This window comes from Limanda limanda, chromosome 1, assembly GCF_963576545.1.
Source record: "Limanda limanda chromosome 1, fLimLim1.1, whole genome shotgun sequence".
Lineage (NCBI taxonomy): Eukaryota > Metazoa > Chordata > Actinopteri > Pleuronectiformes > Pleuronectidae > Limanda > Limanda limanda.
In genome coordinates, this window is record NC_083636.1 from 29,679,104 (window position 1) to 29,701,100 (window position 21,997).

General features: G+C 43.6%; 3 protein-coding genes across 6 annotated transcripts in view; 1 reads left to right on the forward strand and 2 right to left on the reverse strand.

Moving 5' to 3' along the window:
- The window catches only part of rapgef1b (Rap guanine nucleotide exchange factor (GEF) 1b), a 41,739-nt gene extending 25,112 nt beyond the window's left edge, over window positions 1-16,627 (forward strand). Inside the window, exons 7-26 of one of the 4 annotated variants that reach the window (XM_061067629.1) lie at window positions 1,560-1,674; window positions 1,816-2,002; window positions 2,315-2,836; window positions 3,503-3,705; window positions 5,592-5,753; window positions 7,544-7,690; window positions 8,203-8,295; window positions 9,215-9,300; window positions 10,686-10,797; window positions 11,529-11,604; window positions 12,000-12,084; window positions 13,000-13,092; window positions 13,408-13,593; window positions 13,788-13,872; window positions 13,991-14,085; window positions 14,180-14,258; window positions 14,339-14,440; window positions 14,551-14,648; window positions 14,725-14,853; window positions 15,419-16,627. In XM_061067629.1, coding sequence (XP_060923612.1) covers window positions 1,560-1,674; window positions 1,816-2,002; window positions 2,315-2,836; window positions 3,503-3,705; window positions 5,592-5,753; window positions 7,544-7,690; window positions 8,203-8,295; window positions 9,215-9,300; window positions 10,686-10,797; window positions 11,529-11,604; window positions 12,000-12,084; window positions 13,000-13,092; window positions 13,408-13,593; window positions 13,788-13,872; window positions 13,991-14,085; window positions 14,180-14,258; window positions 14,339-14,440; window positions 14,551-14,648; window positions 14,725-14,853; window positions 15,419-15,569 — 2,806 coding nt within the window. In that variant the 3' untranslated portion in view covers window positions 15,570-16,627. The remainder of the gene's footprint in view (window positions 1-1,559; window positions 1,675-1,815; window positions 2,003-2,314; window positions 2,837-3,502; window positions 3,706-5,591; window positions 5,754-7,543; window positions 7,691-8,202; window positions 8,296-9,214; window positions 9,301-10,685; window positions 10,798-11,528; window positions 11,605-11,999; window positions 12,085-12,999; window positions 13,093-13,407; window positions 13,594-13,787; window positions 13,873-13,990; window positions 14,086-14,179; window positions 14,259-14,338; window positions 14,441-14,550; window positions 14,649-14,724; window positions 14,854-15,418) is intronic. The other 3 variants (XM_061067607.1, XM_061067614.1, XM_061067621.1) reach the window with 3 other exon arrangements.
- Window positions 16,628-16,681: 54 nt separating this feature from the next.
- On the reverse strand, window positions 16,682-19,631 carry uck1 (uridine-cytidine kinase 1). Its single transcript, XM_061067638.1, has 7 exons — window positions 19,456-19,631; window positions 18,903-19,062; window positions 18,105-18,201; window positions 17,878-18,020; window positions 17,706-17,800; window positions 17,564-17,612; window positions 16,682-17,487 (listed from the first exon to the last, which is right to left on the reverse strand). The coding sequence occupies exons 1-7, from the start codon at window positions 19,543-19,545 to the stop codon at window positions 17,297-17,299; spliced, it is 825 nt and encodes a 274-aa protein (XP_060923621.1). The 5' UTR covers window positions 19,546-19,631; the 3' UTR covers window positions 16,682-17,296.
- A 324-nt stretch (window positions 19,632-19,955) lies between these two features.
- On the reverse strand, window positions 19,956-21,773 carry dnlz (DNL-type zinc finger). Its single transcript, XM_061075785.1, has 3 exons — window positions 21,392-21,773; window positions 21,165-21,304; window positions 19,956-20,182 (listed from the first exon to the last, which is right to left on the reverse strand). The coding sequence occupies exons 1-3, from the start codon at window positions 21,710-21,712 to the stop codon at window positions 20,029-20,031; spliced, it is 615 nt and encodes a 204-aa protein (XP_060931768.1). The 5' UTR covers window positions 21,713-21,773; the 3' UTR covers window positions 19,956-20,028.
- Between the last annotated feature and the right edge of the window lie 224 nt (window positions 21,774-21,997).

The following is a 21,997-nucleotide window of genomic DNA, read 5'->3' on the forward strand; positions in this document are numbered from 1 at the left end:
GTTGTTCTCCACTGTATTGACAAAAGCAGAAGAGTCCGTTCTGCATTTATTCTCCACCGTTGTTTCAGTTCACATCGAAGTTACGTGAAAAGGTTCAGACACCAAATGAGGAATAAGGACCGCTTTTAGGATATGGGTATTGAAAGGCGAGTTCCTCGTATTTTGTTCATTTTCACTGATTTGGACCTACTGCAAGATGGAAAATCTGAAACTTTATGGTAATTTAAAGGATTTTGAAAATAACAAATATTTGTAGGTGGATTTTGATGCGCCATACACTCTTCACATTTAGAGTAGAAACAAATTGCAGCGCTGGAAAAGAGGTGGAATCAACATGAAGTGATGGTAATCTGTTGCTCTATTTACTGAAAAAGATGAATTATCTGGCTACACCCATTATTGATGAAGAGAGGAGAACCCTTGTTGCTTGATCCTATAGCTTCAACTTGGCTACATCCTATAATTTTAAGAAAATCAATAACCAGAAGCAATGGCTAAAGATAAAGCTATTAAATCTACATATAAACTTTGTATCGGACTGCTTCTTCTGCCACAAATGCTTCAAAATATGATGTTGTCAACGACACACATTCTGACTGGTTAGATGTGTACCCATTGAAGAGAAACCTTGAAAAATAAAAGCCGCAATATCACTCAGTGAAATTCCATCCCTGATCTGATGGGAAACAATTTTGTCAATATCATTAAAGTGAATATTAGCGGGGGGAAAACGCACCTTGTGCAAAGGTCTTACTATTCATTTCCCTCTCAGCCCAGCTGCTCACCCATCAATCCAAACGCAAAATTAGAGACTCTCTAAAATCTTCCACTTTCACGCTTAAGCCCACTTTGGTTTGTTTGTTGTTCTGTCTCTTCCTCTCTTACTCTTTCTGCTGTCTCTCTCTATCTCTTTCATCCTTGGTTTCCCTTTGGATTCTGGGAACAGAGCACAGTTGAGTGCTGATGCCGGCCAAAGGAGACCCTCTCAGAAGGAGAAGTATGTTAGCCTATAGGATCATCAGTCTCCATTATAACATCCCACCCTAGACACCCCCCCCCCCCAACCCAACCCAACCCAAAAAGCTTCTTGATTGGATGAAAGTTTTTCTTGACTTGCATGGTTGCATCATCCCAACGTCTGTGTCATCCTCGGTACTCCTCGAAGAACCCATCATCCAATCAGATGACCGTCCAGTGCATGAGAATGTGTGACTGACCTCTGCAGTGTCTTTTCACTGGCCTCCATATCATGGTGATTTATGTTCCCGCCCTTTGTTGCATTTTGACCTGGTATTAACTCACTGAAAGAATTTTGGTTTGACAAGCAGGACAACTTCTTGTCAGAGCTGAGAGAGGCTAACATGAAACACGCTCACTTTCATCTCACTGTTCTCCGGGGGGTGATGATGATGATGATGATGATGATGGTGTGTGTGTGTTCATGTATTCATACATGGATTTTTGTGTGCATACATGTCTGAGAAAGTGTGTTTTTTTCTGCATTGACTTCGCCCCAGGGCGTTTCTGCTTTGTAATTCTGCTGTTTATCTCTTTTATAGTCCTCCGCCAGCTCTTCCCCCTAAGAAGCGTCAGTCAGCTCCTTCGCCCACACGGGTGGCCGTGGTTGCCCCTATGAGCCGCGGCTCCAGTCTGCCCTGCAGTGTTAACAGACAGGTGAGGCTGAAGCTCCAGCTCATGATGAGATATGAGACTTTCTGGTCCATTTATAGCTTGCCTTCATTTTCAGTGGAGGACCATTGCAACACAACATGCAGGAAAGAAATAATGTTTTTACGAATTTCTCTGTCTGTGCAGCACCAGGACTACGAGCAGGAGTTACTGCAGAGGCGTTTTTCTGGGGGGAGCCAGTCGTACGGGGGCGACTCTCCGCGTCTATCTCCCTGCAGCAGCATGGGGAAACTCAGCAAGTCTGATGAACAGCTCTCCTCCATGGAGCAGGACAGTGGTCAGTGCTCTCGTAACACAAGCTGTGAAACACTTGGTAAGAACACAGAGACAAATCTTAGACAGCGACATAGACAACTGCTTGCAAAGAGCAAATTGACCAGACACGTACAGGTTCAGATTAAACGGTACAGGAGTTTATATACATTAGCTACGTTATGTGAGTGAGAAGATGTCAAATGTTTTGAAAGAGATTTGTTGCTTTCTTGACCATTAGCCCCTTGAAAAACATTTGCTAATGAGCATTTTCTTTATTGTGAAGGTCATGGAATTATAACACATAAATACGTGTTCATTGTGGGTAAATGGTTACAAAAATGAAATCTTTTCCTTTTCATCCACTTTTTAGACAACACGGAGAACTACGACCCGGATTATGACTTCCTCCACCAGGACTTGTCAGTAGGGGAACACCTGCCCCCAATACCAGTGGGAGGGTGTCTGAGCCCCCTGCCAGAGTCTCACAGCGAGTCCTCTTCCCCAGTACCCGGACAGCATCCCTCACATCCCCGCTTTAGTGCTCCTCCACCGCAGCAAACCCCAGAGTACTGGACCCCGCAGCCCAATCAAATGAATCCCCTCTCCTTCCGCATCAGCGCACCACCTGCCCTGCCCCAGAAGAAGCGGCGCAGCACCCAGGCATCGCCCTTCCCCGACGTAGGGTCCAGGGTGCTGTACGAGCGACACCCTTCCCAGTATGACAATTTGTCAGAAGAGGAACTGCACCCTACGCCGCCATTTCCCCTTTTCACACCCATCTCACCCATGCCCCAGACAAATGGGAGCATGTTTGTCGCACAGTACTTGAGCGGCGAGAATGCAGAAATGTCTGGCAGCCCACCGCCCCTCCCAGAAAAGAAAAGCAGACACAGTAAGTGAAGGGAGAGGAGGGAATAGGGATGTTATGAAAAGGCAGGGAAGAAAAGAGATATTTTAAATGCCTGAAGAGAGGACACGTAAGCAAAGGAAGGGACAGAGTCTAATGAAGGAGGGAATTAAGGAAAGGGATGAGGTTGATTTAATAGGGGACAAACGGACATTCGCTGCACTTCATCATCAGTTCATTGAAGAATCGCTTATATCAAGGAAATATTCCATTGTGCATAGAGACAGGAAGTGAATACCAGGATGTGCTACAATGGGTCTGGCTCCAGGGGCACAGAGGGCAACATTTGGTCATTTCCTGACACACCTGCTATATCACTTCCTCTCAGGCTACTGTATAATGTCATTCTATACAGTAAGCCCTTCCTGCTAGCTTAAATACTTTTCATAATGTGACGAAATTCAAGTCACTGTCTGATGTCAGTTTAAATTGAAACTCCCCAGTTTTTACACATCAGATCGTTTAGGGCCAGTCGGTGGGTGATGGGGCCCCACCAGGCTCGAGCAGCCAGGTGAAGACCCCAAACCAGGAGCCCACTACCCGGCCCTTTACAATCTAAAGAAGTACATTCTTGACTTGGGTGTGCCGAGAGTCCTGATTCTGAGCATGAACAATATATGTTACATAATCTGACCCGTCTCTCTCCTCCAGTCCTCCAGTACATGCAGTTTGTGGAAGACTACTCAGAGCCGCAGCCCTCCATGTTCTACCAAATGCCGCAGAGCGAGAGCATCTATGAGCAGCGTAACAAGCGCTTCCAGGAGGTCTACGGCTTCAACGACTCCTTCAGCAGCACAGACTCAGTCCACGAGCCGCTGCTGCCCCCAGCATTGCCCCCAAAACAAAGACAACTGGTAAGAGACCATATGCGTCTGCTGGGGCGACAGTAAACCTTCTAAAAGACCAAAATCCAGTTATTTGGTAGCAGGCCGTTTTACAAAAACTAAGGGTAAAAACTAATAAGTGTCTGAAGTGAGTTGATAGGGGGGAAAATGACTAGAATTGCTGATTTAAATAGCTGAAATTGTTCTTTGCGATCCTCCTTGAATTTAAATCAAAACTACACACTATGAATGCATGAGATGACAAAGACAAAGAGTGTCATGAGGACATGAGAACAATATAAGCAACCCTCTGTAGTCGAGCCCGGGCTGGTCCAAACATTGGTAGAAAGGGAAAAATGTGAAGGAATGCAGGCTGCATTCCAGTGGTAATCCTCATCAATTTTCTCTCAAGCCTCTTCCTATCTTGTTATCTCTCTCACCTATTAAGCCCCTCCTTATTTCACTTTATCTCCCTTCCTTGCAATTTCTGTAACCAAAGCAGACAAATCTGTGCATATGTGGAGGTGTTTGGTCGTTAGTGGGAGATAGGACTAGCCTTTATCAGGCCCGCATCAGACCCAGTCTGCTTATCTTAAGCTGGGTCGCCGTCTGGGTTAATTGAGACAACTGTCTGACAATGAGTCAGTAGGGATAGGAGAGGTAGAGAGACGATGGGATAGGTCTTAGCGGGAGAGGACGAAATAAACCTTTTGAGGAAGGAAACAAATGTGTAAAGGCCCTCAAAACAGGATTTCTCAATCAGCTTTGAGGCTTTCCAGATAAACATGATTTTATAATAATCACAATAATAAATAGATGGTAAATGTTTTACCTCATCAGATATGAGGCTTGACGTTCTCACCAGAATGGGCTTTTTACCTTTGCCAACGCCTGCCGTTAATTTTTGACAGTCACAAATTGATCTTTGATTGTTTTTTTGTCGAAAATGAAGACTGTGTATTTGTCGGGAGGAAACAGTCGACACTCCTCTCCAGGTTGTCCCTACTGTAGATGTACAGTATCCTAGCCCATGAAAGTAAATAGACTGTGGTTGAATGGCAGTCGACACAGGCCACCTCAGAGTCCTCCTTGGTTCTCTTTTGTCCATTGTCCTCTTTCTGTCACTGCTGTGTATTTGGAGCCCTGTGCCCAGCTCTTATTTTTATCATTCTTTTATTTGAGTGTACAGTCGAACTGTACTCATTTCTGCTCCTGCCTAATCTGGCCTGCATGTTTTGGACTCAATGAGCTTGTGGCCCAGTGGAATAAGCCTGTTTGCCTCCTCCATAAACCCATGTTCCAGGCTTACACGCTTTGGCGACTTTACATGGCGGCTTTGCAAAAGAAAAAAAAAAAAGTAATTTCAGCTGCTTGCTGCTGTGTGGATAAGGAAATGGATGAAAAAAAACACCAGTTTGATCATATTGGCCCATGTAGCTGTCGATGGCCTGGTCTGTATAAAGCTTTTAATGCTCAGGACATTAAATAACATCGGTTGGGCTGTCACAGTGTGTGTGACCAGTACACGTTACACGGCCCGGTTAGAGCTTTCTATGAATAGCTGTAACTTAAACATAACAGAAGACTCGTACTCCATAACACCTCGACATTAGTCATTCACCTCTCTGTTATATTTATGTCTACAGCCAGTGATGCTCCTCAGCAGAACGGCCAGCGTCCTCCTCAGTTTTCACCAACTTTGACCTCATCACTCTACTGCTGCACTTTGATTAAAACTGCTCTAATTCAGTCTTGCTTACTAGTTTAATCAACTGTCCTCTTTTCTTCTTTTTTCTCCCTGAACACCCTCTCTCTGCCTCTCCTTAACCTCCATCACTGTTACTCCCTTTCTTTTCTATCTCTCTCTTTCTTTTTTCTTTTCTTTTATTTCCTTTTCTTCCTTCCTTCCTTCTCAGGCCTCCCACTCTTCCTCCCCCTCTTCCTCCTCCTCCTCTTCTCTCTCCTGCCACCTCCAGCCGTCTGTGGCGGCCATGGAGGAGGCGGGCTCTGGGCTGGGTCTCAGCATGTCCGTCTCTAACTCCTACCTGATTGGGCAGGCATCCTTGACCACACCCACGGTGAGTCCCCCCACCCCCCACCCCTCCCATTTTCCACTCTTGGCGTGGGTGCTGTGTGGTCCTGGGCTGGTGCAGGGGTGGCTTGACCTGTGTGCCCTCCATATGTGATACAGTCTGTTCATGTACCTCTCCCCTCTTCTCAAGTCTCTGATTGGTCGCTCCCTCAGGACTCCGTGGCTTACTTTCTGTGTGGTTCTTAATTTTGTTCATCCACCCGTCCGTGTGTGCAGTTGCTTTCACAGTGTGGATTTGTTGTTTTGTGCTGGATTTTTTTTTTAGATCCGGTGTGATTAATGTGTGCTTTGCGTGATCGTGAGTGCGTGCAGTTATTTGTTGTGGTTCTGTCTGTGCGGTCACTGGCTAGCTGAGCTTGTGTTTGTGTGTTGCACATTCCTCCTCGTGACAGGTAATTATTTGACTCTTTCCCTCCTTTCAGTTTGCCTCAGAGTCACTTGTGTGTCTTGTGTTGCTCCTCCAAATATCACAAGAGACTGTCAGGCCTTAGGTTGGGGCAAATAAATAACAAAAATTCCCTTTGTTGGTATAAACGGGGCGTCTGAATCATCAACAGGTTCTTGTTACTGAATAAGCTGGTGGTTAATCAGTCATATTCCAGTTAGTCAGGGCCTGACCCTGATCCCAAAGCAGACCCGACTATATGTTACAGTGGCTTGGGTCATTATTTCTGGGGAGGGGGGTTTGACCCATAATGACCCCATGGTGTTTGTGAGGCACACTAAGACGGTGTGGATCTCCCTCAGGATACCTCTGGTGGAATGCAGCACCAGATGGTCCTGATGGAAAACACATTCCTCCTGTTTCTGCTCGTCTTCCCTCCTCTCCTCTTCATCTTCTTCATCCTACCACGTCACTCTCTATCCAAACACACACACACACACACACTTTCTCTCTATACTTTCTATAATCTTGAATTCAGTCTATCCTTCACCATCTTGCTCCATTTTCCACACAAACAAACACACCTTCTTCCACACCTCCCATTTGTCTGTTTCTGTGGAATGTTTGCATTCCTCAACTCCTTGGGGCATGATGGTTTTGGGGGATGTCTAAAGGAAGCTGCACCATGCCAGGGAAGCTGCTTTGCATATGTTGAGTGGAAAGCAAAGGAAATATTCAGCAGGAAATTCCCTAATTTGATCAGATTTGTTTTTTACAAAAAAAGTAAGCGTGGCCTTAATTGTCAGCTGATCCCGTTCATCTGTGTATGGACACGTGCATGCATTTTTGTGTGTGAGTGGGTCTCAGTGCAAGTTTGTCTGCCGTGTTTATCAGTGATCTGTGGATGCACCGCTTTTTGCGGGAATGTTGAAACAGGGCTGGTATGCACAACATGTTAAAACAGGTCACGGCTACTACCTTTCCTGGCAGGCATCTCCTCAGCTGGCCACACACACACACACAAAGACAAATCTCATCCTAAAACCAAACTATCAGAGTTGATGTGAGCTAAACGGAGTGTTGCTGTTGAACATCTCTCCCTTCATCTTTCATATTTTATATGTTAGATGTTTCTTATGCCACTGGTTAGTGTTTTGCATCCTTGCGTTTACGTGAGTGCAGTGCATTTCGTGTTCAGGCACATCACTCCCATAGTCCAGACTTATAGAGGTGTTGGAGTATGAGGTGAACACTTTTTTTCCCCACCTTCTTCCTTCTATTGTTAAGATTCTTTTTCTGTCTGCTCTGTCTTCACCTCTGTATCCCTTAGTCCTGTCCTTTATTATGATTTTTTTCTTCTTTCCTGCTTTAATTCTTTGCACCAATCACAGAGCTTGGACCATGTTGCCTTGACCAATGCCACCATTCTGGATGGCAGCGGGGGCGGGCCCAACGGTTCCCTGGCTGGCTCAATGGGCTCTGTGGCTGTCTGTCTTCCTTCTGAGACTTCTCTCACTGACTCTCTCCACACCTCAGCGGTGAGCTCACACAGGATAGAAGATGGTGGGAGTACAAGCAGGATACTTGTATGAACCAGCTCTCTTTGATAGATCATAAAATGTGATACTGGACTTCCCCTGGCAGATTGGTGTTAGATTAAAACAGTTTGGTATTCAGTGGTGTTGCTCAGATGATAATGTAGTGACTCATATACTTTGTGACATTTTGCTGTTATTATCACTGCCCACATACTGTCTACTGTCTGATTATTCGTAAAAGAATCCCAGTAGAGCATGTTGCACTGCATGTTCCCTTTGCCAGTAAATGCCATTACCTTCATAAACGATGCACTCCAGTGCCCCCTGGTGGTGAAGAAGACTCTAAGCTGGGAAACTTACCGCTCACTGTTGAGTACCAGAACTCTGCTAGCTGCTACCTCTCCCCTTAAGTCACATACACCCTCTTGATGCCTGTCTGCCCCTTGGAAAACACTCTGTGCCCCTCTCCGCTACTTTACGCCTCGGTTTGTGTCCCTCCTCTTTTCCCGTAGAGCGAGAGTGCGAATGACGAGGGCGGTGAGGGGGAGTACGTCAACTTGTACTCATCCAGCCAAGCCAATGGAGAGCTGCCTCTGTCCCTCAGAGTAAGTAGCTGACCGCCACGGGTGAAAGGTCAATTCCATTTGTGGTTCCTGTCACTTCGGAGAATGAATCAAGGCTCGTTTGACTGGCAGACCTCACCCCTCGCCATTCATCTGTTGCACTGAACGGCCCGTATTGATTCATCTCTTGAAGTGGTGGTGCTGAAATGGAATGTGAATGTAGTGGATCCTGACTGAGCACGGCTTCAGATTCACAGGTTTGCCTGCTGTGGCTGTTGTCTGTGGGAAAGCTGTCCATGAGTATGTTCTGCCTGGCTGTTGATTGCCGTCTCTCTGGCTGCGCTTCAACTGTTCCGAGCTTTTTAACCTTGTTCTGATCTAACACCTGACATGTCGTCGTACCAAAAGGTGTTTCTTAATGGTTCACTGGGTTTCAATTTTCCACTAACATCCCCCATAACAGCTTACCTGTGCATGTGTGACAGCGTGTGTGTGGGGTTGTAGTGGTTTTCCCTTGGGTCAGCGTGTGCGTTCGGGGGGAATATTTTAGACACTGGTTGTGGTGTGTGAAAGTGTAAGGGAGAATGAGAGCTCCACAGCATTTGGATGTGTGATTGGAGTCTTACATTTGGTGCAGTTTCAGTGTGAGTGAGATCTTCCCTTTGGTGTCTTTGAGTTTCATCTGTTGGGTTTTTCCTATACTGGGGAAAACCCACATTTTAACCATTAGCCCTCTACAGCTCATTTATGTCAACACTAATGGGGACAACATCCTGATCCTGAGACATTTTTACAATGCATCCATCCTCCCTTCCACCAGACGTGTTGCATGAAGGCCTGGTGGTCTGTACGAGCTCATCAATAACCAGGCTCCTGTCACTGCATGGAACCATTCACCAATCATGTTCCATGTATCCCTCTGTACAGATGTTGATTATTGTTTTTTCCCTTCATCGATTAGGAAACGATTGCAGATGACGACGTACTTCAAGACCCCACCCCTCAAATGCCATCGACCAATAGCAAAGAGGCTTTGGACAAGGAAAAGTAAGCTCTGTAATGTTTACAATCTCAGTAATACATGCTGCTTTTATTACAGTTAATTAAACTGAGAAGTAAACCAAATATTTTAGAATATTTTTAGTTTTCTGGGGTGTTTCTGGTGCTATTTCTCCACCATTCATAATTACATGTATTTTTCTGTCTTTGATAAGCCCCTTCCCCCGCTGTAGATATTGGTCACTTTGTTATAAATACACACCCATGTAGACCTCACTAAAATTCCTAAACCTACTTTATTTTAATGCAGTCTCCAGCAGGACTGATGATACACGGCACATTTGCTGGTTGATATTTGTGCAACCAGCAGCCGACTGTTGCAAAATATCTAAACTCAGTACTTTTGTTTGGATTATTTATTCTACAGTTTCTTCTTAAATAAAGTAAATAAGACCCCGGGACATAAAAAAAACACTCTTATAGTTCCCTTAGCACCGTCATGTCCCGTTCTTTTCTCCTCCAATGTGTCTCCAACCCCAAATCACTGAGTAACCGGGGCAACGACTGTGTACTTAAGCTACGTTTTAAAATGTCTGTCCAAAGTAAAACCAGGAGCTCTGCATTTTCTATTATAAAACTGACATGTTGCTGCAATCACCAACATGATGTGATTGAGACTGACTCAGGCCTACATTATAAAGTTGTTTCCCGAGAGTGTTATAGTAAAAAACTAACTAAAATCTTTTAAAATCTGTGGATCATACAGGATCATGTTTATAAAATATTTCTAGAATCTATAGGAAGACAATTATTTTGTCATAAGATCATCAGTGTATATTCTTTCCTCTTAACCAGTCTAGTCTAAACATTAAAATACTTTGAGAAATAAAAATACAACATAAAAAAACTTTCACTGTACATATGATACTGCAGTGGTAATTACTGGCAGATGGTTGTGGTGGTTACAGAAAACATGATGACGTCAGGATCTACAACATTTCCAGAGTGAATTCAAAAGCAAATTCAGCTTGAAAGAGAATTTCCTCCACTATATCTGAGCTGCTGTATTACATGTTTGAAACTTTCATAGTCTCACACAAGTATCCCAAACTGCATCCCGTCAGAATCCTGTGATGAAAAGATTAATTTCCCAGTGTTGACATTATCAGCTAATCAACTAATTATTTTCTAAGTTACTTAAGTGTTTTGTCGTTAAATTATGACATCCATTGAAAAATACATCACTACTATTGCTAACATAAATATCACACCATCACATTTGAGAATCTGATTTTTGAAACCAAAGTATCATCCATCCATCAATTTATCAATTGATTTACTAACTGTTTCCGCTCCAACGTTTAGTATATACATAAGACTTTGCTACCGTCACTGGTGTCTTACGTGTGTGTGTGTGTGTGTGTGTGTGTCAGTTTCAGGAGGCAAAAGTCAACAGAGTCAGCAGGAAACGATGAAGAGGATGTGGACGAACTCTCCCTCATAGACCACAAGGAGATTATGAGCAGGATAACTCTCAAACAAGCAGTAAGAGCCGCTGCTTCCATCACCACTGCTGATGCCATGTACTGTTTTTAGAAACCTGCTGTTGCAGAATTGTGCAGCACCAGCATACAAAGCACATTTTATCCTGTTAGGCCTGTGCAGACTAAAGGTCACTGTGAGTCACTCAAATGTGAGATCAGATCCCTGAGATGTGTCAATGATGGCCATTGCTGCCCTCTGGAGTCGAGTCTCTGAAATTGCATCGCTGGAAAAAAATGCCAAACCAGCCTCCTCCTCCTACACCTCCTCTTCCTCCTCCTTTGTCCTCTGTGGTGCAGTCTGACAGACAGATGTGTGAAACTACTGCTCCCCACTCTGCAATGTTACAGCAATGATTAATATCAGGAGATAGGCTGAAATCAGAAAAGCAAGAAGATATGACTCACGTCCTGTGATGACATGTAAATGTGTTTCAGAGGACGTGTTGTAGTGGGGGTGCTTGTTTCTCACACAAGTCTGGCTTTTTTTTCATCGTCATCAGAGGAGCTGGTGCAGGACAGGGAGGGGAGGGGTGGGGGCCTTTTTTATGGGTGGAGGGGGGGAAGAAACGAGGCAGACACCGGAAAGGTGCAAGCTACATTTTTAGCTAGACTGCATGACTCTACATCTACGCTAACCACATCTTCTCCTCTCCTGCTTTGATTATCCTTCACTTATCTCCATCCTCTTGATCTGTCATTCATTTTCTCCACACCTCTCCTTATTATTCCCAGAGTGACGATGGCCCTGATGTTCGTGCCGGATCAGGAGATATTCTATTAGTCCACGCTACAGAAACAGACCGCAAAGGTAAAGTACAGACCAGAGAACACATTAAGACTCACACTTAACTCACAAATCTGTTATGCAGAGTCGAGTGTGTTACTGTGCTTCAGGGTCACTGGAACAGGTTGGTATTAATAGCTTGACAGACCTGCAGGCATTAGACCGATTTATTTGTATTTGTAAAGTCTGATTTCTTTAGTTTGTCGGATGAGTTGCTATTTTTCTAACCTCCTCGTCTGAGTAGCATCTTAAACAGCCTCTGTCTGTCTCTGGTTCACTTATTTGCATTGTGTCAGTCAGGGTTATGGAGCCTTTCACATTTGATGATGTGTTTTCAGCTGTAGGTGGTTAATTGGGACGTCTGGCTGCACAGCAAATTTAAATCTGCTTCTTTTTTTTTCTCTTTTTTTGCCTGACAGATCTTGTTTTGTACTGTGAAGCCTTCCTGACTACGTATAGGACTTTTATAACCCCAGAGGACCTAATTAAGAAGCTACACTACAGATATCCTTTTCAAATCACTCAGCATGTCAGTCTGAGCGTGATCGTTGTTTTGTTGGAAGAAGACTGTTTTTCTTGCAAAGTGATTTTTTAAAATGTATATTTACCAAGGATAGACTTGTTTATCTTGTTTGCACCTGTTTAGATCTGTCAGTTAAAAGCAGTCATCGAATCCACAGAAACACAACAATTCTCTGCTGATGGATACAAACGTCTTTCATAATGACTGAATCTATTGGTGCTTCTTGGGATTGTTTGCTTTGCCTCAAGGAGCCAAAACAGAACCCAGATCATCACATTTCCCCTCCAAATTTAAATGTATTATTAGTTGCTTAATGGATTATTTGATAGACAGTAAATCAGCAATTGTTTTGACAATGATTTAATCAATTGTACAAGTTTCATTCTCACGTGATGGCAAATTCAATATAATTTGGTTGTGGACATTTTGTGGGGCATCAGTTTGAAGACATCACCATGGGATTTAGGAAGTTATGCTGAGCAGTTTCCCCCTTTTCTTACGTGTTATAGACCAAACCATTAAAGAGATGATAATGAAATTACACTTTACTTACAGTCCCATTGTTCTCCCAGAGGTAAACAGTTTGTCATCTTCCTGATTGATGAATTAAAGTCCATTTTATGGCTTAAATGTAATAAATTAGGAACATTGGTTATTTCATCTTGAGTATGATAAAATGAACTGTGTGCAATGACATTTATAACTATTTAATTGATTTGTAGAACTAAAAACTCCCCAATGTTTGAAGGAACCACTGTGTTTCAAAAGAGCAGAACTTTCATCACTTATTGAAGCCTGAAAATGTCCAAAAGTTTGCCTTAGTTGCACATGTTATTGTGCACTATAATCCAGATATAGGTACAGGATTGTTTTCATTGTCCTTGACCACGAAGCACATATACCAGCTTCTGTCACAGTCCAGACACCTTCAAGAAGCGAGTCAGCAAGAACACGTTCTTTGTGCTGGTTCGAGTAGTGGATGAGCTGTGGTGAGTGGGACTCGATATTTTTTTCTTTGTTTGTAGTCATTAGTTATAAATGCCCCATTTAAACAGCATAATGTAAACTCAAGAATTATTAATTTGTGTAATTCTTCAGTCATATCACTCAAATAAAGAAAAGATCAGCCTTATATCATGTTTTATTTGAAGTAAATCAAACCTAGGTGCTAACAGCTATAACCAGAAAATGTTTCTTCTTCTTTGAATATACCGACCAGCTGTGTCCGTTTCCTTCTGCTCTTCTGTTTTGTGTCACAAATTTAAATCATTTGATCACTTCCTTCTTTCACTTCTTTCCTCCAGCCTGGTGGAGCTGACGGAGGACATCTTGAAACAGCTGATGGAACTGGTGTTCACGCTGGTGTGCTATGGCGAGCTGAGCCTCGCCCGCGTGCTCCGCAAGAACATCCTGGATAAGGTGGAGCAGAAGAAGCTGCTCCGCTACACCAACTCCCTCAAGCCCCTGGCCGCCCGAGGGGTCTCTGCAAGGTATTGTGGGGGGTCAAGTGTCAGCGCTGTCTGAGACTTGTAGGGGGTGTGTTGATGCTACAAGTGGGAGGCTGCTTTTCCATTTTTAAGGCTCAGTGTTGGGGATAACAGACAGTTTTATGTAAAATGCTTGGTAGACGGCATTAGAGCAGCAAAGATGAAGTTGTCAACTGACAGTTTGCGTTTCCTCACAGGCCGGGAACTCTTCATGACTTCCGCAGTCATGAGATTGCTGATCAGCTCACTCTCCTTGATGCTGAACTCTTCTATAAGATAGAGGTAAAGCAATGTCTTTGTGTTGGAGATAATTGTTTATGTTTTGTTGACTTTCATTGTGTTTTTGACCCAGAGCCGCATCTCAACCTAAATCACTAAATCACTTCCTGTTTCCCCTCAGATTCCAGAGGTGCTGCTTTGGGCCAAGGAGCAGAACGAGGAGAAGAGTCCGAACCTGACTCAGTTCACAGAGCACTTTAACAACATGAGCTATTGGTAAAACCACAAACATCATGACCTCTCACCGCTTTCTGTCGTTGGCATTATTGTCTTCTGTCTCATACCATCCGTCTTTTTCTCTTTCCTACAGGGTCCGCTCTTTGATAATTCAGCAGGAGAAAGCCCAAGACCGAGAGAAGCTGCTCCTCAAGTTCATCAAGATAATGAAGGTTAGTCAACCAGAATATCGCGATTTATCTGTAGTTTTGTTGTTTAATGCAATCATATTAAAACAAAGGTTTTTTTACAGCACTTAAGAAAGTTGAATAATTTCAACTCTTACCTGGCGATACTGTCAGCCCTGGACTCTGCTCCCATCCGGAGATTGGAGTGGCAGAAACAGACCTCGGAGGTGAGTCTTTAAGATGTCTGATGTTTGAATCTGAACATCTGGGCTCATTGATAAGTATCAGGATGATCACTTTTCTCTCGTAACCCGCCTCCGCCTTCCTCCTCTCTCAGGGATTAGAGGAGTATTGCACGTTGATCGACAGCTCCTCCTCATTCCGAGCATACAGAGCTGCTCTGTCTGAAGTGGAGCCTCCATGTATCCCGTACCTGTAAGTGAATGAATATTTGAACTCATTCCGTTTTTTATTGAGGGCCGCAATTTGACATGACATGTCCGTCTTCCAGGGGTCTCATACTCCAGGACTTGACCTTTGTCCACCTGGGGAACCCTGATTTCATCGACGGAAAGATCAATTTCTCCAAACGCTGGCAGCAGTTCAACATACTGGACAGCATGCGGCGCTTCCAGCAAGTGTAAGTCCACTTGGCTTCATATGTGATGAGTCTAAAATGGTTTTCAGCAGAAGCCCAACTGTTCCCAAAAATTCAATACAGCTGCACCAAATTTATCACACTCATAGATGTTTTTTTTCTGCCACAAAGATGCATGAATTATTCCCTGACAAAACTGCTCTATTTCACAATGTTAAAGAATGTGGGTGGGGGGGGAGATCCTGGATACAGTCCTTTCTTTATTTAGTTCTTTCTCAATGTTACATCCTTGCACTAAGTTTCGTAGAAATCCATTGAGTACTTTTTGTGAAATCCTGCTGACAAAAAAACAAATGGACAGATGTGACTCTATAATCTCTTTGGCAGAGGTAAAATCATATCCTTGAAAGTTTTGAAAACATTATCACAGCAATAAATGTTATCGTGTGTTTGCCACTGGCAGCTAATTTAATGGGTGCCAGGAAATATGATTTATATTTCATTGAATTTGAATATCTTAAAACATTTCTGTCATTCCACGTGGTCTGTTTGTTTCCTGGCTGATGAATTACTGCGTTCATCAAACTTGGCCCTCTTCTCCTTTCAGGCATTATGAACTGAAGCGCAACGACGACATTGTGTGTTTCTTCAACGACTTCAGTGACCACTTGGCGGAGGAGGCCCTGTGGGAGCTGTCGCTCAAGATCAAGCCCAGGAACATCGCCAGGCGCAAGACGGAACGCGAGGAGAAGACCTAGGGGCTCGCGGGCCTTTTTTTCCGAGACTGACCTCCAACTGTGCTTCATGACACTAACTCCACTTTACTACAGACTGAGAGAAAGACGAATGGAAGCTATCCGCTGGAGAGCAAATGGGAGACTCGTTGTGGGGAATGCAGAACAAGCTAGACTGAAGCGTGCCCGGGGGTTTTTACATAGAGCTCTGCTGCTCTGGGAGATTATAATTGGGATTACTGCGGGAAGAGATTGTGACTACGGTGAAACGGGACGACGCCTTGTGCCAAGGAGGACAGAAGAATCGCACAGAGCGGGCAGACGCCGTGGAAATAACCAAAGTCTGCTCCCTGGGCTCTCTGTTTTAGAGTGGAGCGGTTGCCTGTGTGTGTGAGAGTGAGCTGAATGGTCCATTACTCTCCAAGTTGCTCCTTCCTCTTCCTTTATGTACGTGCCATTTGTCGGCCATCTTCTGCGACCCTCTGTCCGACTCATGAGTTCCCCTCAAAAAGCAGAACCTCCAGAGCGACCTGCTGTGAACTGTGACGTCAACATGCAGGCCGCAGACAGTCCCCCCCCGGGGGAGGGGGCGTTGGGGGGGTTTGAACTTGAAGAGGATGGCCGTAAGAGACTGGAAAGTTTGTTTTGAAACATTTTGTGTAAGAATCATGTATGGTTATGAAATGTATTATATACAGTGCTCCTTTTGTTCTTAAAAAGGATGTTTATGCTTACGAGAAGAGCTTCGCTTCTCCCAAGTGCCATACATATGTGCACTAAAAAAAGCAAAGCAAAAACACAAAAAAGATAAATTACTAAAGATGCTGTGATCTACGTATGTCATACTGAATCATCGCGTGCCGTGTTCAAGTGTAGAGAACCGCGAGGCGATCACAATCATGTCCCAGTCATGTCGGTGTGTGAAAGTGTCTGTGTGCGACTGAAGTCCTCAGAGACTTGTGTGTCCATCATTTCAACATGTGCTGTAGTATAAAGTCAGTTTGATCCTTTTTTGGGATAGAACCAACACATCACACTGTGCTCTCAAACTCCAATAAAACAAACAACTCTGTTTCTATATACACTGTGCCCCTCCGAAACTTTTGTCAAAATTCAAACAAGACTCAGAACCATAATGACAGAATATTACATTTATTGTTGAACACAGTGATTCATGGAGATTGAACTTTAAAAAAAAATTAAGGCAAGAGTTCTACATTAAATAAGTCAAAAAGGAAGCACTCGGACTAAAGATAGGAGTGAAACTACAGAAACACAACTTAGTTTTAATAAGTTATTAAAAAACAGAAACAGGGAGACTAACAAATGACTATAATATATATAATTTAAATATATTAATCTTCATTAAGCAACAAAAACACAAAAGTCTATAAAGGTAAAACTCAGTGCAAAAGCACAACTCAACAAATATTTTAACAACATGTCTTGAGTAGATTATCTCTCATTTCAGTAACCGTTCTGACCACAGTTGAAACCTAAAAAAAAAACAAATCATCGACATCATGGAAGACTATAGACAGACTTAGCAATTCTGTTGTGCACCAACAATAAAAATACAATTACGAAGAGTTGCAGCTCTGACCGCTTGTGATGCTTTTACTATGGATATATATATATTTTTAAATCTGCAGAGACTGGCATCACAGTATGTGGCCCACTCTGCACAAATCAAGAGCTGCAATCCCCGAGTCTGGAGACATTCATCATCCACACGTGCGTCCTACAAAGTCTCAATGAGGCCGACTGCTGGGTTCCAGCAGGACCCTCTTTCCTGGGTTAGCGGCTCCGTTCTGCAGGTCCCCTTGCTCGGAAATGGCTCGCTTGAAGCCGCGCCCGTTGCCGTTCGTGGTCCCACGCTGCCATTTGCAGAGTTCTCCGTTCAGAATGTCCTGGATGTGCTGCACGATGAGGTTGATGGCCACTGATGAGAGACAAATGAAGGATTTACCAAGTGTTCATGATCTTTAGCTACTACATAAAGAAAAAAAGACACTTACCCATGTTGTCAACTCCCCTTGGAATGATGACGTCTGCGTACTTCTTAGTCTGAGAGAAAACCAGAAAATGGGACAAAGCTCAGAGGAGGTTTTTTGTTGACGGACACTGTATGACATGAACAGAATCAGTCCTCATACTCACAGGCAAACAAAATTCCTCGAAAGCAGGCTTGACGAACGTTGTGTACTGTTGGAGAATCTGCTCCAGTTCTCTCCCCCGGGTCATGTCTCGCAGAACTGCAGAGGAATCGGGTCAAACTATTAACAACATACTGTGACACATGGAGAATTGTGTTTGACAGGAACATTCCTACCTCTGCGAGAGAGTCTGACGTCTGAATCTGTGTCCACGAAGAGCTTCATGTGAAACATATCACGCACTTTCTGGGGGTAGAAAACCAGGATCCCCTCAAAGAGGACGACGTCCGCTGGGTAAACTGTAATCCTGTCTTCCAACCTGCAAACACAAACAAGAATTATCATACAGGAGCACTGGGCTAAATGTCTCATCGGTGAAATGGTCAACGTGCTTCCAACCTACCTTGAATGCGTAACAAAGTCATACGTTGGCACCTCCACCACCTGTCCCTCTGCAATGTCCTTTAACGTTTGGTACATTAAATCATTGTCGAATGCCTCTGCAAGACAAACACAGACACAAGTCATGTTAATAAGATGATTATTACAACACCATATAGATTAACAATAAGAAAAAGTATAATTGCAAAGTTAGTAGATCTTTTTATGATCCACAGACTATCAATGCTGTTATACTGGTTAACAACGTGAGCTAATATGAAATGTAATCTTTCTGTGTAACACTGTTTAAAACAAAGAAACCCCTTCATGGACTTTGGAAGAACTTTACTTGAGCACTTCAATCATATGCTACTTTATACTTAAGTGACATCTCAAATGCATGATGTGAAATAATCCAACTGGTATTGTTGGGATTGTATTATCCTCTTTATAACATATTATAAACTGTAAGAAGACGGTGGTTCCTCTACCACTGCCAAACCCATATTCTTCAGAGACTCTATTGAATGGACCGGGGCTGCAAATAGTGATTACCTTCCTTATTAATTAATCCTTTATATATTTATTTCTTGTAATTGTTTAGTTTGTCAGATATGTGAAAATGCTTCTCCACAGCCCAGAGGAAATCATCAGATGTCACGTTTTGTCTGAAAGACCCCAAACACATTCAGATGACCATCCCATGTGACAGAGAAAAGCAGGAAGTCCTCCCATTAGAAACCGGTACATCAGGGATCTGACAGTTTCGCTTTCAATTCTCCTGAAAACTGAACTCAAGACTGGTCTGGCCTGGGCTCACCTGGATGATCGAAGTTGTACTGGCCCTTCAGCGCCTTCGCCTTCTGCTCGGGGGTCAGGACCTTGTAGAAACAGTCCTGGCTGATGATGGCCACCTTCCTCTGGCGGTGGTCCACCTTGTTCTGGCCCAGGAGCTCCATGATCTTGGCGCAAACTGTTGACTTAGGAAGAAAAGTCAAGTGGATGTTATTTACGATTCAATGATTTGTGTTAAACTAGCGAGGACAGGATTACATCGCGTTGAGATGAAGTGTCCTGAGGATCCGCGGGAAATGAACGTCCTGGTGTGTGAGAGGAGTTTAGCTTCGCTGAGTAAATAACACTATTATTGTCTCACAGTTAGCTCGTTAGCTCTCACAAAGAAGAGCTTCAAGCGGCAGAAACATGTATAACGACAGTTGGAGCATGTTAATAGAATAATATATAAAGACTGCAGTCGTTGAGGGAGGGGGCGTGTCGTGGCTAGTTTGACAGTTTCCAGAACAAACTAAGCTAGGCTACTATGCTAACTTCCCCTTCTCGGTCCGTCACAGTCAGAATTAAGCCCCACTGACCTTGCCGCTAGCGGTTCCTCCGCTGACCCCGATTAAGAAAGGGTGATGCCGCGGCCTCTCCGCCTCCTCTGCGGCTCCGGAGCAGAACATTTGCGGTCCGAACGACACGTAAGACCGCAGGAAAGTCTGGATAGCTTAGCTACACGCTAGCTATGTTATCTGTGGCGTCGATAGCGCGCTGCTCTCGCGAGAAGTGACGTAGTCTCGAACCGCGTGTCAACAAAGGACAGACTCAAGCGGAAGTGGGCTCGATATTGACATAAAATAAGATGTATTATTATATATTTACTTTTAGAGCGGAACTGCGTAAACTAATTAGATGAAATACGATTACAAACTATAAATAGAAATAATTGGCAATGCAGGACTATGATATTTGTATTTCTGTTCAATTATTTTAGGTGAATGCCTTTTTTCAGTTTCAGGGATTCTATTTTGAGCCCTTACTACTAGAATCTACTCTTATTCATTTCTCAGAATGCATGACAAAAGATAAGCAATTAAAAACATTTACATTTATTATGAGATTAAATATGAACATAATGCAATATACAGATAATAATATGAACAATGTTATTTTTTTTCTGGATCATTGTGTGATTTCTCAGTGTCTTCACTACACGGTGACTTGTCTTTGCTGGATTCATCCATCACAATCTCCAGAGCAGAACTTCCTTCAATCCTCCTCACAGTCTCTCCTTTGGCAGCGAGGATCTCCTCGATGTTTCTAAAGCACAAAATAAGAGTTGCTCAGAAATAGTTTAGTGTACATGCAGTTGTTGGTAATTCAAAGATGCCCTTTGCTTGAGGCTTAAACAATCTGAAGTGCTGTTTCTATAATTCACCAGTATTTTGTGATCAGTTTCCAAACCTCCTAATAAGGTGCTTGCTACACTTTCCTTTCCACCACTCCTAACTTTGTTATGTTCTTTTGAAATAAATCTTGCTGTTAACGTAAACACTAGATATGTTGAATATTAACAGTCTACTGTTGAAAATAATTCGATTTTATTAACCAATTTTTGATTTTTGATATTTAATAGAACTGTCACTTCACAGCAAGAGGATTCCGGTTTCAACTCGGTTTTGTTTGTGTGGAATTTGCATGTTTCCCCAGTGTCTGTGTGGCTTTTTTCTCCAGGTACTCTGAGACACCGGTCCCTTGCCACAACCCTCAAAGGATAAAGGGTATAGATAATGGATGGATGGATCTATTTCGCACAATAATTAACAAGAAATAACATAAAATAGGTGATGTTATGCCACATATTTATCTGGTGGTATATGCTGTTTCTGAGTGTGGTCTGTGTTAGTTTTGTCATGACAGTCAACTGGCTAACTGCACATCTAAACTCTCTGCCTCAGATTTGTCCCTGTCACATACCACTGCTGATCACGATGTTGTTTTCTAATTAAGTTCTGTTCCACTGGCAAATACAACATTCCCCTCGGCTACTGCAGAAGATTGTCACTGCTCCAATCTGTCATATGCTGATTCATCTCTGACAAGTGGCTTGTTGGGGATGTTGGACCAGCATATGTCACATAAGATGGTCTCTCACATCTACCACCTCCCTATGCATTCAATTGACAGCCTGGTGAAGGATGTAGCCTGTGTTATGTTAAGTATTTGGTCCACCCCATTTAAACCAATGAGGGTGAGTTAAACAACAGATACTGTGTGTTGAGAGGTTAAAAGCATCACAAACCTCTTCCCCTCCAGGTCGGAGAACCAGTTGAGGTTGTCAGCGATGATGTGGTGCTTCTCACATCCTGGACATGTCACTATCACTACACCCTTGTTGTAGGCCAGCTTGGAAATCTGCTTCGTGGATCTAGTGGAGCAAACCTGCAAACATGATAGAGACTGTGTGTCAGACTCTCTCTCTCACTCAGACTCAGGTCAGATCATTAAAGAGAAGCTGTTCTCTGCGACCTTGCAAGTGTAAACAAGGCGGTAGTGTGTGGACTTGATCTTCCCAACGACGTCACTGGGGACCACCGGAGAGGTTGAGGCTCCTCCGCAGCAGCGGACCGGACCAGCGGGGAACAAACAGCGGACTCTGTGCTGCTCCTGCCCCGGGAGAAGGAGTCCTCTCCCGGCTGTGTGTGTCCGGGGTCCCGCAGGACACCGGCTGATCGGAGCGGAACGACCGTGAAAGCAGCGAAGCAAGCGACTGACAGGCAGCTTCACCACCGAAGAAGAAGAAGAAGAAGAAGGTCGAAGAAGAAGAAAACACTTGAGTGACATCAACATGTCAGCGGCTCCGACTCACAAGTTACACACGATTTCATCAACGAGGGAGTCGTCCCGCATTGATGACGTCACCCGACGGTCCATTCAAAACAAACTTTATTCACAAGATGTTCCTACAACATAATAAAGCACTTATTACTTTGTTGTTACATTTCAGCAAGTATGACATCACTTTATCTGCTGGGCGCGAAACTAACGTCATCTACACAGAAAAATAAAAGGGATGTATGATGGAAATTTACAATTGATGTTTAATAAATATAATTAGATAAGACACTGACAAAA